Genomic DNA, 16,844 nt, shown 5'->3' with positions numbered 1-16,844 from the left:
CTTTTATGTGTGATTATTCTCAAAGGCTTCCAAAGAACTCCATGAAATGTTTTAAAAATACATTCAAAAAAGTCATCAACGATTATGAAAAGTCCCCGCAGTATTTATAGAAAGGGAAGTAAATTACAGGAAAAATATTTAAAAGCTTCATCAAATTTTGAAAACATTCAAACTTTTTTTTTTGTTTTTTTATCAATAAAAAAATGTTGTAGCCTACCCAAAATAACAATGGACAAATTAAAAAAAATTAAAATTTGACAGGATTCTGACTTTATTCTCAGTATTCTAACTTTAAAGTGAGAATTTTCACAATTCTCACTTTAAAGTCAGAATTCTTTTTTTCTTCTCTTCACTGGCCTTAATCGTCTTCCGTACTCAACAAAATAATCTGTCAATCTGTCTGTAATCCAAATTCTTCCCAGATATTCATAACAATAAAACTTAACTTTACATATTAGGTAATGCTTCCAAAACCTTCCAAAAACAATAAATAAATAAAATAATTCATTAATGAATTAAAAAAAACAAAAACTGCTTTCCCCTTCAAAAAACCGAGCCATTGTTGAATTTTTGCAAGGAAAGCTATTTTCTGCTTGTGAAAGATGCCTTAACCGCTTCGTCTTGCTTTATGCACTTTTATGTGTTATAGTGATAGTGTGATTATTATCAAAGGCTTCCAAAGAACTCCATGAAATGTTAAAAATACATTCAAAAAAGTCATCAACGAATATGAAAAGTCCCCACAGTATTTATAGAAAGGGAAGTAAATTACAGGAAAAATATTTAAAAGTTTCATCAAATTTTGAAAACATAAAAAAAAAAAAAAAAGTATTTATCAATAAAAAAAAATTTGTAGCCTACCCAAAATAACAATGGACAAATTCAAAATAAGGGGAAAAAATTCAATAATAAAAATAAAAAAATGTATAGAGCGCTTTCAGGCAAAATGCTAAACTACGTAAAAGGATTAGGGCCAGTGAAGAGAGAAAAAAAAGTTTGGCAGGATTCTCACTTTATTCTCAGAATTCTCACTTTTAAAGTGAGAATTTTCACAATTCTCACTTTAAAGTCAGAATTCTTTTTTTTTTCTCTTCACTGGCCTTAATCGTCTTCCGTACTCAACAAAATAATCTGTCAATCTGTCTGTAATCCAAATTCTTCCCAGATATTCATAACAATAAAACTTAACTTTACATATTAGGTAATGCTTCCAAAACCTTCCAAAAACAATAAATAAATAAAATAATTCATTAATGAATTAAAAAAAACAAAAACTGCTTTCCCCTTCAAAAAACCGAGCCATTGTTGAATTTTTGCAAGGAAAGCTATTTTCTGCTTGTGAAAGATGCCTTAACCGCTTCGTCTTGCTTTATGCACTTTTATGTGTTATAGTGATAGTGTGATTATTATCAAAGGCTTCCAAAGAACTCCATGAAATGTTAAAAATACATTCAAAAAAGTCATCAACGAATATGAAAAGTCCCCACAGTATTTATAGAAAGGGAAGTAAATTACAGGAAAAATATTTAAAAGTTTCATCAAATTTTGAAAACATAAAAAAAAAAAAAAAAGTATTTATCAATAAAAAAAAATTTGTAGCCTACCCAAAATAACAATGGACAAATTCAAAATAAGGGGAAAAAATTCAATAATAAAAATAAAAAAATGTATAGAGCGCTTTCAGGCAAAATGCTAAACTACGTAAAAGGATTAGGGCCAGTGAAGAGAGAAAAAAAAGTTTGGCAGGATTCTCACTTTATTCTCAGAATTCTCACTTTTAAAGTGAGAATTTTCACAATTCTCACTTTAAAGTCAGAATTCTTTTTTTTTTCTCTTCACTGGCCTTAATCGTCTTCCGTACTCAACAAAATAATCTGTCAATCTGTCTGTAATCCAAATTCTTCCCAGATATTCATAACAATAAAACTTAACTTTACATATTAGGTAATGCTTCCAAAACCTTCCAAAAACAATAAATAAATAAAATAATTCATTAATGAATTAAAAAAAACAAAAACTGCTTTCCCCTTCAAAAAACCGAGCCATTGTTGAATTTTTGCAAGGAAAGCTATTTTCTGCTTGTGAAAGATGCCTTAACCGCTTCGTCTTGCTTTATGCACTTTTATGTGTTATAGTGATAGTGTGATTATTATCAAAGGCTTCCAAAGAACTCCATGAAATGTTAAAAATACATTCAAAAAAGTCATCAACGAATATGAAAAGTCCCCACAGTATTTATAGAAAGGGAAGTAAATTACAGGAAAAATATTTAAAAGTTTCATCAAATTTTGAAAACATAAAAAAAAAAAAAAAAGTATTTATCAATAAAAAAAAATTTGTAGCCTACCCAAAATAACAATGGACAAATTCAAAATAAGGGGAAAAAATTCAATAATAAAAATAAAAAAATGTATAGAGCGCTTTCAGGCAAAATGCTAAACTACGTAAAAGGATTAGGGCCAGTGAAGAGAGAAAAAAAAGTTTGGCAGGATTCTCACTTTATTCTCAGAATTCTCACTTTTAAAGTGAGAATTTTCACAATTCTCACTTTAAAGTCAGAATTCTTTTTTTTTTCTCTTCACTGGCCTTAATCGTCTTCCGTACTCAACAAAATAATCTGTCAATCTGTCTGTAATCCAAATTCCTCCCAGATATCCATAACAATAAAACTTAACTTTACATATTAGGTAAAGCTTCCAAAACCTTCCAAAAACAATAAATAAATAAAATAATTCATTAATGAATTAAAAAAAAAAAACTGTTAACTGTCGCTTTCCCCTTCAAAAAACTTGGAAAAAATCAATAAAATGAAAACAAAAATAAAACTTTCAATTCATGACTTTTAGATAACAAATTAAAACATTCAATAAAAAAAAGTAGGATGTTTTTAAACGTTTGCATCGCTCCCGGTGTGGACGCCCCCCAAAGATGGCGTATCCTCGCTTGGGTGGCAGTTAGTCCGTTTGTTCTACTTATGTGTGAGAGTCTGATGTTATTGGGATTGCGTGTCGAGAGGTTGGGCGGGTGGCGGAGGGGGCGGGTCGTTTTGAGTTGTTCCTTTACATGATAAGGTGCTTTATAAAGAAAGTTGACTTGACTTGACACATTTCGAGATAGAAGAAGTTCAGCGCCGTCCATCCATTGAACGTGGAAGCATTTGGCCGAATTTTGAGCAGATCAACACTTGAGATTTCCACCTGCCGCGTTTGTCAGCAAGAGTATAATGTCGCCCTGTGCCGCGGCACCAGCGGCACGCTTTTATCCAAATACCTCTCAGACAGCTTCTCGTGAGATGACGCAGGTGTAGCCAATATTGTGCGAGTTATGCGAAGAGGTGTGGAATAATGAGAGCACACAGCGTCCAGGTGTCGGCGCTGTCTGGCGTGACATGCGCTCTTTTGTACGTGCGCGCAGACAGCCCACAGGGTTGATATCGTCTCCCGAGCGCTGAGAGATGACTGAGCCGACTCCTTCTTCTTTTCGCTGCCCCCGAGGAGCCGACAGCTTGAGCTCCACCTGCAGAAGGTGACTTCACTTTGGATGTGAACGCGCCGTCAGACCGAGCCATTGTTGAAGTTTTGCAAGGAAAGCTATTTTCTGCTCGTGAAAGATGCCTGCCTTAACCGCTTCGTCTTGCTTTATGCACTTTTATGTGTGATTATTCTCAAAGGCTTCCAAAGAACTCCACGAAATGTTTTAAAAATACATTCAAAAAAGTCATCAACGAATATGAAAAGTCCCCGCAGTATTTATAGAAAGGGAAGTAAATTACAGGAAAAATATTTAAAAGCTTCATCAAATTTTGAAAACATTCAAATTATTAAGTTTTTTTATCAATAAAAAAAATGTTGTGTCCTACCCAAAATATGGACAAATTAAAAAAAATAAAAATTTGACAGGATTCTGACTTTATTCTCAGTATTCTCACTTTTAAAGTGAGAATTTTCACAATTCTCACTTTAAAGTCAGAATAATTTTTTTCTTCTCTTCACTGGCCTTAATCGTCTTCCGTACTCAACAAAATAATCTGTCAATCTGTCTGTAATCCAAATTCCTCCCAGATATTCATAACAATAAAACTTAACTTTACATATTAGGTAAAGCTTCCAAAACCTTCCAAAAACAATAAATAAATAAAATAATTCATTAATTAATTAAATAAAAAACTAACTGTTAACTGTCGCTTTCCCCTTCAAAAAACTTGGGAAAAATCAATAATATGTAAACAAAAATAAAACTTTCAATTCATGACTTTTAGAAAACAAATTAAAACTTCAATAAAAAAAAGTATGATGTTTTTAAACGTTTGCATTTTGAATGAAATGAAACAAAAAGACGTTTGTCAGCAAAAAACGTCCTAAAAACCCAAAACCTCTTGAAAATCTCCTTTTGTGTTTTGTGGCTTGTTCTCGTTTCGGGGCAAAGCGGCTGCAAATCCGAACTTCTTCTTTCATGTTGATTCCACTCGCTTGCTGGTGACTTTTACTCGCTTGCTGCTTGTTTTTTTCTGGTGCGTGCGTGCGTGCGTGCGCGCGCGGCGTTCGGATGGAAGGCCGAGGGCGAGACCCACGCCGCGTCTTTTCATCCATCTCGCTTTTTTCTTTTCTAACCCGCGCAGCGGATCCTTGCAAAGATTTGTTGCCGTTGCTTTCATTTCCTCAGAACAAAGCTCATGTGATCTTTCCAGCCTGGCTTGCGTGTGGCTTCTTTTTTTTTTTTTTTTTCATTAAAATTTGGAGGGGCAGCTCGGAGGATCTCATTTTAATTTGGCATTTAAACATCTGTTTTCAATTTCCTCCGAGAGCAAGTGTGTGCGTGCGTGCACGGGTGAGGCAGAGAGTTAAAGGGGTGACGAACCCGAGAGTGTCGAGGTGACCTTTCATTGGAACGTGAGCTTTGACTGCAGCTAATTGCGACGGCTTCAGACGCACCTCCAATTTGCTTCTCCGGCACACATCAGGGTGACGTTTGCAAATGGGGTTTGCCGGGCCAGGGTTCGGGTTTTAAAGAAAGCTTTCGAGCCTGGGGAGGGGCTTTAAAACAAAGGTTTTGAGATAAGGGATTCGAGCCGGGTTTGGAATTTCAAACAAAGACTGGGGTTCAAAATAGGGTTCTTAAGGTTAGGGTTTTAAATGTGGGGTTCAGGCCATGGTTAGGGTTCGAAGGTAAAGTTTCAAGCCTGTGTTAGGGTTTATGTGTTGAAGTTGAGGTTTGAAGCCCTTTTCAGGCCTTCAAACATGGGTTGGACTTCAAAATAGAATTGGAAGCCGAAGTTAGGGTTCCAAATGTGGGTTTCGAGCCAGGTTTAGGTTTTCAAATTAGGAAGTCAAACCGAGATTAGATTGTTGAGTTAAGGTTTCAACCCTGGTTTGGCATTTGAAATGTTTTGTGCTCAGCTTTGATACCAAAGTTACAGGTTCAAATGTGGATTTTAACCTCGAGTTAGGGTTTCAAGGTAACTTTTGCAAACCATGATAAGATTTGAATTTAAGATTGTGCATTTCATTTTTAAAGTAGGGTTGACGTTTCAAATTGCGCTTTTGAATCAAGGTGAAGGTTTCAAACCTTGGTTGCTAGCATGTCAAACAAGTATTCCGATTCTGCTCTAAAGCCAAAGTTAGGGTTTCCAGTTAGGGCTTAAAACAAGAAATACGGTTTCAAATTGGGCTTTTTTTATTTTAGGAAAGGGTTTCAAATATGGATTAGGCGATACGGTTCGTATTTTTAAACAAAGTTCTGCCTTTTCCAGACAAAATTAAGCTTTCTAACAAAAATAGGGTTTGAAGACGAGGTTCGGGTTTCAAGCCATGCTGTGGAGAGGAGAAAGTCGTGAAAGCTTCTCATCATGGTCAGCATATTTCAACAAATCCGCCCCTCTGAGAACAACATTTTCACACTCTGCTCTCGGGCTCGCACTCATTTACACACATTAGGACACACACGCGCACACGCACACGCACACGCACACACACACACAATCTGGCCTCCCTGTTAATAGTGCAGGAAATGTTATCCACTGGAAGACGACAGCTGCAGGCTTACACCAAGACACCGAATTCTTGAGGGGACTGATTATCTCCAGCACGCACACGATTGTTGGACGGAATTATTGATAAAGTCATCAATTTGAAAAAGATTTGAAAGTGGCAGCCCGACTTTGTGTCGTCCATTTCATCAGCTTTTGTCCCGCGAACATTTTCAGACAAAGGCATGCAAAAAAAAGGGGCCATGCGGGTAGACTGGGATCACTTTATGGCAAAAGGCTTTGTACGTCCGGGTTCGAGGCCGAGGCAAGCCGTGCTTCCCGGAGGACTCGCATGTTTGGGGGGCGCGCTCAGCTGTGTTTACAGCAAAGAGGTGTTAGTTTGGAGGACGAGGGGGGGGGGGGGAGGCGGGGGTGCGCGGGTGCGCAGGGGTTTGCAGCAGCAGTTTTGGTGTAAACATGGGACCGTGCCAGCTCTTCCTTGGGCCTCCTTTTTTTTTCTTCTTTCATAACCTTCCATATTCATTTTGCTCATCTCAGATGGCGGAGTTGGGGGAGTTTGTTGGGGGGGGGCCGGGGGGGGGGGGGGGGGCACAAGACCCACACCGAGCTGACTTGCTCCTCATTTCGCCAGCTATGTTTTGATTACAATCTAATAGCCGACGACAACGTGGCAGCTTTGCAATAAGATATCTCAATTCAAAGTGGATGTCAACACACAAAGCAACTCAATAACCCGATGACGTAATATAGCGATGGAGGGTTTGAAGCCTGGGTTAGGATATGGTTTTAAATTCATGTTTAAAGAAGGGGTAAGGTTTCAAGTTGGTAGTTCAAGTTAGCCAATGGTTTTGTGGTTTTAAGACAACGGTATAGTTTTTCACGACTGTTAAGTTCATGTTTCAAGATGAGCTTATGCTTTCAAATTTGTGTTTTAAGATAAGGGTATGGTATTAAATTAATGTTTAAAGATGGCTTAAGGTTTCAAGTTAGGGTTTCAAGATGAAGTTAGAGTATCAAATTGGGGTTTTAAGGCAGGGGTGTGGTTTTAAATTTGGGTTTAAAGATGGGGTTAAGGTTTCAAGTTAGGGTTTCAAGATGAAGTTAGAGTTTCAAATTGGGGTTTTAAGGCAGGGGTGTGGTTTTAAATTTGGGTTTAAAGATGGGGTTAAGGTTTCAAGTTAGGGTTTCAAGATGAAGTTAGAGTTTCAAATTGGGGTTTTAAGGCAGGGGTGTGGTTTTAAATTTGGGTTTAAAGATGGGGTTAAGGTTTCAAGTTAGGGTTTCAAGATGAAGTTAGAGTTTCAAATTGGGGTTTTAAGGCAGGGGTGTGGTTTTAAATTTGGGTTTAAAGATGGGGTTAAGGTTTCAAGTTAGGGTTTCAAGATGAAGTTAGAGTTTCAAATTGGGGTTTTAAGGCAGGGGTGTGGTTTTAAATTTGGGTTTAAAGATGGGGTTAAGGTTTCAAGTTAGGGTTTCAAGATGAAGTTAGAGTTTCAAATTGGGGTTTTAAGGCAGGGGTGTGGTTTTAAATTTGGGTTTAAAGATGGGGTTAAGGTTTCAAGTTAGGGTTTCAAGATGAAGTTAGAGTTTCAAATTGGGGTTTTAAGGCAGGGGTGTGGTTTTAAATTTGGGTTTAAAGATGGGGTTAAGGTTTCAAGTTAGGGTTTCAAGATGAAGTTAGAGTTTCAAATTGGGGTTTTAAGGCAGGGGTGTGGTTTTAAATTTGGGTTTAAAGATGGGGTTAAGGTTTCAAGTTAGGGTTTCAAGATGAGGTTAGACTTGCAAATTGAGGTTTCAGTCTGAAGTTGGGGCTTTAAATGCTGCATTAAGGGACAGCCCAAAAAGATGATTTAAAATCATCTTTTTGGGCGACTTGAATCATTTATTTTAGTCTAATAAGTTTTTTAAATGAATGGGACAAGGAATTTCATTCTGCCAATTCCTAATCGGTCGGGCCCGAGTAATAATTCAAAAGTTGATGCATCATAATTAGTGTATTGTGGTGTGTGAGACTTGGTCACCAGGGGGAGTAAAATAGTCATGCAGACACAAACAAAGAAGAGTTTCACTACTACTGTAAGTGACTCACAGATAAAGAATACATGCATGTGACTATTGTCTGTGTTGTGCCGTCTATGGCGTTTCCCTGGCGTTGACATTTCTGATCTCAAAAGCATCACTCTACTTTTTTACTCGTGTATTATTTTCTCCTACGTGTGCGATTTCCTTTCGCCACCTCTGCTGATCGGATTTGTGAGGAGAGCGTCGAGTTCCGCGACTGAGCGAGTGTCTCGGCCCAATGGAGGCTCGTCAGGAATGTGTTGGCCGCGTCTTGTACGCGCGAGGTTTCCCGGAGCGAGCCCGACTCGAATCTGGCATTTAGGGAGCGGGCGCGAGAGCGTGAGACACGCCGGCCAAAGATCACTCCGACCTCCCCGAACAGCTACAAATAATCCTCCCGTGAGCGGATGCGCATACACGCTACATACGTGGGCTACTTGTGTGGCCTGAAATTTACTAGCACTCGTCATATGTTTTATTTATGGGGTTTTTTTTTTAAATGGGAAATTGGTTGTTGCTTTTTCGTCACGTCTCCCACGCTTGCCTTTTCTGTTGAGATGATGTTAAGTGACAATATGACGATACTTGCTGACCTGGAGTTGGGTTTGATTTAAGATTATTTATATTATAATAAAAAATAAAAAAAATAAAAAAAAAATAATTTTTTTTTAAAAAAAATTAAAAAAATTACAATTAAAATAAAAATATTATTTATGGCCACAAGACATCGCTATCCAGCTAATTAATATTCGATGCAAGGGTTCCTGATGGATGGTCACTCGTGTTAGTTTTATCCGCCAGCTTCAATCACACTTGTCAGTTTTTATCGTAGTTCGTCAACCTCATCCTGTTTTTTATTTAATCAATTTTTAGTCGACTATAAAAAAAATATATATACAAATTCTAGTCTTTATTTTAGTCCAAGTAAACATCATTTTATTCGTCTTTCGTCAAAAAAAAAATGTCAACGTTTTGGTCTAGTTTTAGTCAAGACAATCATTTTACCCTTGTATTATTTTTGTCGGCAAATTATGTTGAACATTTCAGATCTAAAACTATTTCACATCAAACTTTCTCTCATCTTTTTGAAAACAACTTGACACACAATGACAGTATATCAACAAGTGGCTACTGTGGCTACAAGCTAGTAAGTTAGCCAGCATGAGTTTCAATCAATCCTTTTATTTGATTCATTTTTAAGAGAAAAGTTAGTTAGCGGTCGGATTAACGTTATTGTTGGAACGTTATAGTCGTTGGATTAATGTTACTATAATTGACTTCTTCTTCTTTTTTTTACCTTTCACCGTGAATCCACTTCCTGTCTGTCCCCCCCCGTGTGTTTGTGCGTTTTGCACTCTGTTAGCTGCAGATTTGAAAGTGGGTGTGTCACAGAGACAAGATTTGACAAAATCCTAGAATTTTTGTCACGTTTTGTTCATAAACTAAAATGTCCATAGATTTGAGTCCAGTTTTTATGAAATGCAGTAAATTTTCGTGTCGTCTTCATTAGTCCCAATTGTTGTTTATTAATGAGGGTTTTTAGTCCGGTTAAAAATGTGCCTTGACAAAATTATTTTTTGTTTAGTTCTTGCTGATGAAATTCTCACCATTTGTATTTATTATTATTTTTATTTTAACACTATTATTGACATAACATGTGCTGTGTGTTTGTCATATGGACCGGAGTGTGATCAATAAACGTCGAATGACTTGACGAGCGGTCACAACCCAAAACCATCTGTTTGGGGAACTGGCTAACCCGTGCATTGTCCTTGAGAAGCGCTCTTGACCTTCAGGGACGCCACGAAATGTTTATGACCACCTTTCTGGATGTAGCAGCATTTAATCGAATGTATTTTTTTCCCCCTGCAGTTCTGCGTGACGACTTCAGACAGAACCCCGCTGACGTGATCGTGGCGGCCGGCGAGCCGGCGGTCCTGGAGTGCCAACCGCCCCGCGGGCATCCAGAACCGACCATCTCTTGGAAAAAAGACGGGCTGAACATCGACGACCGCGACGAAAGAGTCACGGTGAGTCGCCCGGCGATATATCGGCGACGCGGTGAAAGAAATCGAACGGGCCCCCCACTGATGCGAGGCGAGTCATTATCGCCACTTGAGTTGTTTGTTGAAACATTGATTGGCTCGTTATGGCGAGACAATCCGAGCATGCGGCTTTAAAAGCCTTGATGACCTGAGCGTAGAAAGCTCCTCGCTCCATTAGTCGGTGGCTCTGCATTGATTGGCTGCCGTCCTCCTGATGAAATCAAAAATACTCTGAAAGGACTCCGCAGCGCTAACAAGCAGTTAGCAGACGATCGCAATGGACAATATTAGAGCAAAGCGTCTCGCAGAGTCACGCAAAGCTGCAGACAAAAGACATCTCGGCTGCTGCCGACGCTGGATCGGATTTTTATAGCTTGGCTGCCTTTCAACGTTTTGGCGGCTGCGACAAAAAGCCATTTTTGCTTCTGTGTTCATTCAAAGCGCTAATAACGCAATGCTGGTGTCAAACATTCTGTTTATAGTCAGGAGGGTGTGAGACGGTCCAAGCAGAAGACAAGTCCCCTTTTTTTCCTTTTCATGGTGCACTTTCCAGGGTGCTTACAAAATCACATTTACAAAAACCTAAGGTCTACCCCTTCCTGAAATGTGCCCAAAATGTGCTACTTTCAAACCAGAATTAACTTTTTCTTCCACTTCATGCTCAGACTTCTTTGTGCATCCTGTTTTGAAAGACATGTCCACTCTCATGTTCCAAATCCCTAAAACTGAAGTTTTCACCAGGTTAAAAGTTAGATTCATTCTCGGGGTGCACGGATCACAATTTTCTGGCCGATCACCGATCCCCGATCTTTTAAAAAAAGTCTGACCTGCCGATCCCGATTTTTGCCGATCCCGATTTTTTTCCATTACAAGCAACGTATACCTTCAGTGTTCCAATCTTGTTTTATTGGAAAACATTGAACAATATCGGTGAAATGATACAAATGGCTTGTTTTAACTGCACATGAAGTAGTTCTCTCAAATAGAAATGAAAATCCTTATTCGTCATCTCAGCAGAACCGGACAGTGGCGGACTTTTTCCGACCTCTGAGCAGGGAGATGAGATCGGTGGAAAAGATCCGTTTATTATCGACGGGCCGATCGATCGGCGCACCCCTTAATTCATTCCTTGGAAAAAGAATAATGAGTAGCGATTCCAAATCAAAGGATCCTCTCTTTTGTCCTGACGTTATTACAGGCTAAGTCCAAACAGTCATTCGTCATCATCCCAAACTCATGCTGAGATCCTGAAAACCCCCCAAAGTTTTCTCGGCACAGGTCACATGAGGTTGGGAGTCCTGGTCTCAAACTCATAAAGTGTACAAGTGCTGGCTTTTCTTTTTGTTTTCCTTCAAATCCGCACTGGCGCGGTCCGTCCGTCCGTCCGTCCGTCTCTGGCCTCCGAGCGCCGTAAATTGAAAGAAACAAGCGCATAATCTTGTTTGAAAAGAAACAAATCATAACTGCCGCCCCACCCCAAACCCCCCCCCCCCCCCCCCCCACGGTCCGCGGAGGCCGTTGATAAGCATGAAATCACAGCGCTGCATACGTGACTGTTGCGGCCTGGGAGGGGCCACAGGGGACTCGGACTCCACGCGGCTCTTGTGTGCTTCGTCAATTTGCATCAAGGATACACTTCAGTCATGGTCAAGTCACGTCGTGAACGTTTGGAGCATAGTAGAGTGTTGATTGGAGAAAAAGATCAGGTCATTTTTCAGCGATGATGTCTTCAAAAAAGTCTTTGCGGTGACATACAGTGTTTCCCACACCATTTTAATGCTTGGGCGGGCCACCCAAGTGTGTGTGTTCCAGCTCATACAATAACATAACAGAGGTCAGAGTCGTTGTATGGCTCATCTGGAAACGTTATTGCTCCAGGTAAGATGTGGGAAATCAAACATACAATTGAAATTCAATTTCTCTTTTGGGTGTACCTGTGCATCGTTCTCTAAAGTAGCTACGTGGTTCATCAGAATACTTTTTAGTATGGTTCCAGTTTTAAAAAAATATGGTGTCAGAGTTGAGATCAAAACGGACCGACAAGCTCCTCAGCTTGTTTACGCCCGAGACAATTTGTCGGGATAGAAGATACTTTGCAAAAATTTGGAAGTGCGGGGAAGCAGACGGCGAAAAACGTCTCCGGCAGCTGAGCTCATCAAAGGGCCCCCCTCATACCCTGCTGCAGCGTTGTCGTCAGCGCAGACCCTTTCCTGCCGTCGCGCGGCATGCCCGGGACATGCCGTCTCCATGACAACTGCAGAGTCTCTCGCCGTTTGTATTTTTTTTGCAACATGCCTCTAAACCCCCTCATCTATTTCGGTTGACTGCGCGTACACGCTAATGACATGCTTGTAAAATGTATTTGTGACTTCATGTGGTGTGGTTTGCATTTCCGTGACGCTCACTTTGGTCCTTCAGCGGCAACATTTAAGCAAATCATTACCTTGCATCGACGTGAGACAGAAAGCCGACCGTAATTTACATTTTAATCGGTACATTGATTAATATTGATTGATATTTGACGTGTTGGAAATTTCTGACATGGTCCTTCAGAATTAGTTGACTTTTCTGTTGCTTGGATTTATGCTGCATATGAGCTGGTTTGACGCAGAAATTGACAAGTCCGCTGATCAAGGTTGGACTAAATGTGGGCGGAGCTAAACATTTGACTGGACTATTTGACGGAAAAAATAGATGGATGTATATTGGCTAGCCTGCTTGCTAATTAGAACTGGCCAATACTGTATCTCTCGAGGCAGTCTTGCGATCTTCTCTTTAAAAAATATTTACGACATCCTCCTCAACAAGAAGTTGGATTCATTTTTTTTTCCCAAGGGAAAAAACAGCAAAACCTTTTGGAGTCGATCTCGTGTCGCAACCGCAAGAACCGAATCATTTTCAGTTCCATTCAGCGGTCGTCAATCATTTTTGCTGCTACCCGGAAGCACCTTGGCGCATCTATTGTTCCCAAACATTACGAGAAGGTCTCGAGTCTGTTAGCCGTAAATCCCCCCCCCCCCCCCCCCCAAAACGCAGCTGCAGCATTGTGGCTCGTTTTGTGCCGTCGTTGCAGCTAATCATCAGCCTGCAAAAATGAACACAAAAGCGGATGCGCGCTGAATGGAGCCTCTCACATTATCAGCATTGCCAAATGGCACTAGACAAAAAAATAAGCGACAGGACGGAGCCATCTCCCTACAATGTCGGCATAATGGTCAGCTTGTCGGGAGGGGAGGGGGCGGGGAGGGGAGGGGGGCGGGGAGGGGAGGGGGGCGCAGTCCATGTGTCGAGGAAAGCTGCAGTTGACTTTGTGTCCTTGCTGTTCTGCCACGCCAAATCTGCCTTATATGGTTGGGGAGCGGCCATCGTCACGGGGAAGTACGCATAGAGCGGACCAGGCTTGAAGTGGATCCTCATGAAGGAGCGACAGTGACCTCGCGCCCCCCCCCATCGCGCCCCCCCACCGCGCCACAGCACCCCGCGCAGCCTTTTCACTGGTTGCTATGCGGTCTACGCGGCCCCCGACCTCAGACCCTTTTTGTGCTTGTCACAGTCTTTTTAGTTGTTAAAGCCTTTGGTCTAGTTTTAGTCAAGACAATCATTTTCCCCTTGTATTATTTTTGTCGGCAGATTATGTTGAACATTTCAGATCTAAAACTATTTCACATCAAACTTTCTCTCATCTTTTTGAAAACAACTTGACACACAATGACAGTATATCAACAAGTGGCTACTGTGGCTACAAGCTAGTAAGTTAGCCAGCATTAGTTTCAATCAAAGCCTCAAAACAAACAGTAACATAATGATACTTCAAACCCTCGCAGCACCGCAGGGTGCCTCCAATGAACCGAGCTTTCCGCAGACTCTTCAGAACCCCGGGCCTCCCGTTTCGCCGTCAATATTAAACAATGTAAAGTGCTGTCAATACATCCTCGAGAATTACAATGTCTGCCTTCTTGGTCGAGGGCTGTGATTCCCGCTTTGGCTCTGGCTTCAAATCCTGGACTTGCTTCCTTTTTTTTTTTTTTCCCGTTGACCTTGGTAAAAAAAAAGTCAGAGATGGGATTCCATAAAAGACCATAAAAGCCATCGCCCGGCAGGCTTTGTTTGATCCGTGATGTCCAGCACCCCAAGTTAACTCAACTTGATGAAACCCGCCAATCCCAAAGCATGACTCGTCGTTCTCGGGGGTGTGATTGTTGCTTTGGGTGCAAGAGTTCAAAGGAGCCCATTTTCTTTCATTAATCTTGATATAAAGAAAACGTGGTTTTCACAAGTGGTATTCAAACACCTGCAAACAAAAGACCAGAAAAACCTTGAGAGGTTTTTATCCCTACTTCAAAACCTTCCGACACCACCGAGTGCCTCGAATGAACTGAGCTTGCCTCGTCACATCCATTTCACCTTGAAAGCTGTACTAAGGACTGTTTGTTTGTTTGTTTGGGGTGCAAGAGATCACAGGTTCAAATCACAGATGAGCCCCTTTTTTTGTATCCTCGTTAAAAAGGAAAAAAAAATGTGTCAGAAGTGGGATTCAGACACCAACGAACAAAGACCAGAAATATTTTATCCCTGGGACTACTTCAAACCCCTCCAGCACCACAGGGCGCCTTCCAGATCCTCTTCACATCTCTCTGTCTCCTTTTCACCATCATACATGGAATATTTTGAAGAACTGGACTTGTATCACGCTCATTGCCGTACCTAAATATTTTGCTGACCCTGGTTAAAAAAGGAAGAAGAAGTGGGATCCAGCTACCTCGGAACAAAGACCAGGTAACCGATTACCCAAAAGTTTAGTCCTCACATGATCTCATTCACTTGCAGCCATTTTCACTGAAGCAACCCCCTTCACTCCCGGATGTTTCACTGGATTTGGACTGAATTTGCGAGGCCCAAAGAATATTGTGTTCTACTGAAAAAAACATGGAACCTACCAAAAGAAAGATTAGAGTCTATTCTTTCATCAGAAAAAAACGGTATATTTGTATCGGTTTCTGTTTTGCAGCAATTAGCATTAGAATATGGCTAAGTGACCTCATTATTCACAAACCTGTTGAAAACACTGGCAAAAAGAGCTTGTTGCAACACGACCCTGGCTGGCCCGATTGTACTCTGCTGCCACACGCTGTCGTTTCTTGTCATAACTACCATTGCTTTAAGCGACCTCTTCATGTCAGAAACGGCATCAAAGTCTTCTGTATGTTCTCGCATTAAAACAACGTATAAATACGTTTTTTGGTTTGAATAAGTTCAACAACGTAAAGCTCTGCAAAATGCCCAACGTTTGTTTTGTTGTCCTTAGGGCCTCTGCTTCGGGTTTGAGAGGTCCTGGATGACCTCAATGTTATTTACTACCATTTAGTAACTAACAAACACAAGGCGGCCTTCAATATGCCGAGCATGAAAAACGTGTTCTGATTCGATTACTCAAAAGATGACTTGAACATTTCCCACAAAAGGTTTTTGCGCTTGGAAAACCGAAAGGATTGTTCTGGCAGAGCTCGACTTGGCGCCATTCCAAGTTGTGGTTTTCCCAAAACATTGTGTGTCAAGTTTGCCATCAGTTAGCTCTCTAACGAGAGTATCGGTTACCTGCCCGCAGGTGGTGATCCCGGCCCCCGCAGGCGCTTTAAAGGTTAAGCCCCACCGGGATACAGAGACCAACCATTGGCCCCCGTGCTATTGTTTGACTGCTATGCTTGTCAGCCGAGAGGTGTACTGAGGAAAAGGGGGGGGGGGGGGGGGCTCGGTTTGCTTGTCTCGTCTGACCCAGAACAAAGTGGCTCCTCCGGCCTGTAATCAAAGCCCTGGGAAATACCTGGACCCGGGGACAAACTGCATTCACTGCTGCTTCGTGTGCTCCTGAGTGTTCACTTGCCGGCCCGAAAAGAAAGTCGAAGGAAACCTGCGAGTTCTTTGAAAGAATCCTCGAAATTTTGGAGCGAGTAGCAACGCTTTGAGGCAGCTGGAAAAGTGCTTGCGGTCCTGCAGAGCCTCAGGTACTCCCTCGGGTGGGGCTGGGGGGGTCTGGGGGGGGGGGGGGGGGGGGGGCTGCGGTTGTGTTGGATTGTAAAAGTGTTTTTTGGCTCAGCTTACCTTGAGGGGAAACAGGCCGACTGATAGTGATTTAGACTTTAAGTGGAAGCTGAGAGGCGGCCGGAATGAATGGAGTCTTTCAGCAATGACTTTTTTTTTTTTTTTTTTTTTTTTTACGGAGCCCGGCTGTTTTATCGCAAGGGGTTGTAATGACTTCCACGAGATGTCTGAGCCACACACACGCCTAAATAATTCATTTTCTTCTCACTTCTACTCCTCAGATACGCGGCGGGAAGCTGATGATCACCAACGCGAGGAAGAGCGACGCCGGGAAGTACGTCTGCGTGGGCACGAACATGGTCGGCGAGCGAGAGAGCGAAATAGCCGAACTCACAGTGCTCGGTAATTTGCATTTTTTGGTCTCGGATCAACGCTTTTGTCTTTACTTTCATGCCTTCAAACGTTCATCGGCGCGTGGACTACGTTTACATGCGGGCAATCACTCTTTTAAAACCCGATTATTGGCAATATTCGGCAAAAACCCGAATATGCTTCTTTCATAATCGGAATTCTTGCTCTCACAAACGCATTCGGAACACCTCGATCGATCGATGTTGTTTTTCGCTGTGCGCATGCTCGCTACTTTCTTCTTCTTCGCTTATTTGATTTGCAAAGAATCTTGGTCTACGTAGTCACGACTTGTATATGCGCTG

At 41.3% G+C, this 16,844-nt stretch overlaps 1 protein-coding gene across 9 annotated transcripts in view; it reads left to right on the top strand.

Annotated features, from left to right (window-relative positions):
* The window catches only part of robo1 (roundabout, axon guidance receptor, homolog 1 (Drosophila)), a 247,561-nt gene that overhangs the window by 184,591 nt on the left and 46,126 nt on the right, over positions 1-16,844 (top strand). For all 9 annotated transcript variants that reach the window (XM_086080348.1, XM_086080351.1, XM_086080347.1 and 6 more), the window contains 2 exons: positions 9,920-10,077; positions 16,413-16,533. In XM_086080348.1, coding sequence (XP_085936474.1) covers positions 9,920-10,077; positions 16,413-16,533 — 279 coding nt within the window. The remainder of the gene's footprint in view (positions 1-9,919; positions 10,078-16,412; positions 16,534-16,844) is intronic.

The sequence above is a fragment of the Leptonotus elevatus genome, chromosome 7 (genome assembly GCF_054856555.1).
Source record: "Leptonotus elevatus isolate MCC_2025b chromosome 7, RoL_Lele_1.0, whole genome shotgun sequence".
NCBI classification, from domain to species: domain Eukaryota; kingdom Metazoa; phylum Chordata; class Actinopteri; order Syngnathiformes; family Syngnathidae; genus Leptonotus; species Leptonotus elevatus.
This window is presented reverse-complemented; position numbering and strand designations above follow the sequence as displayed.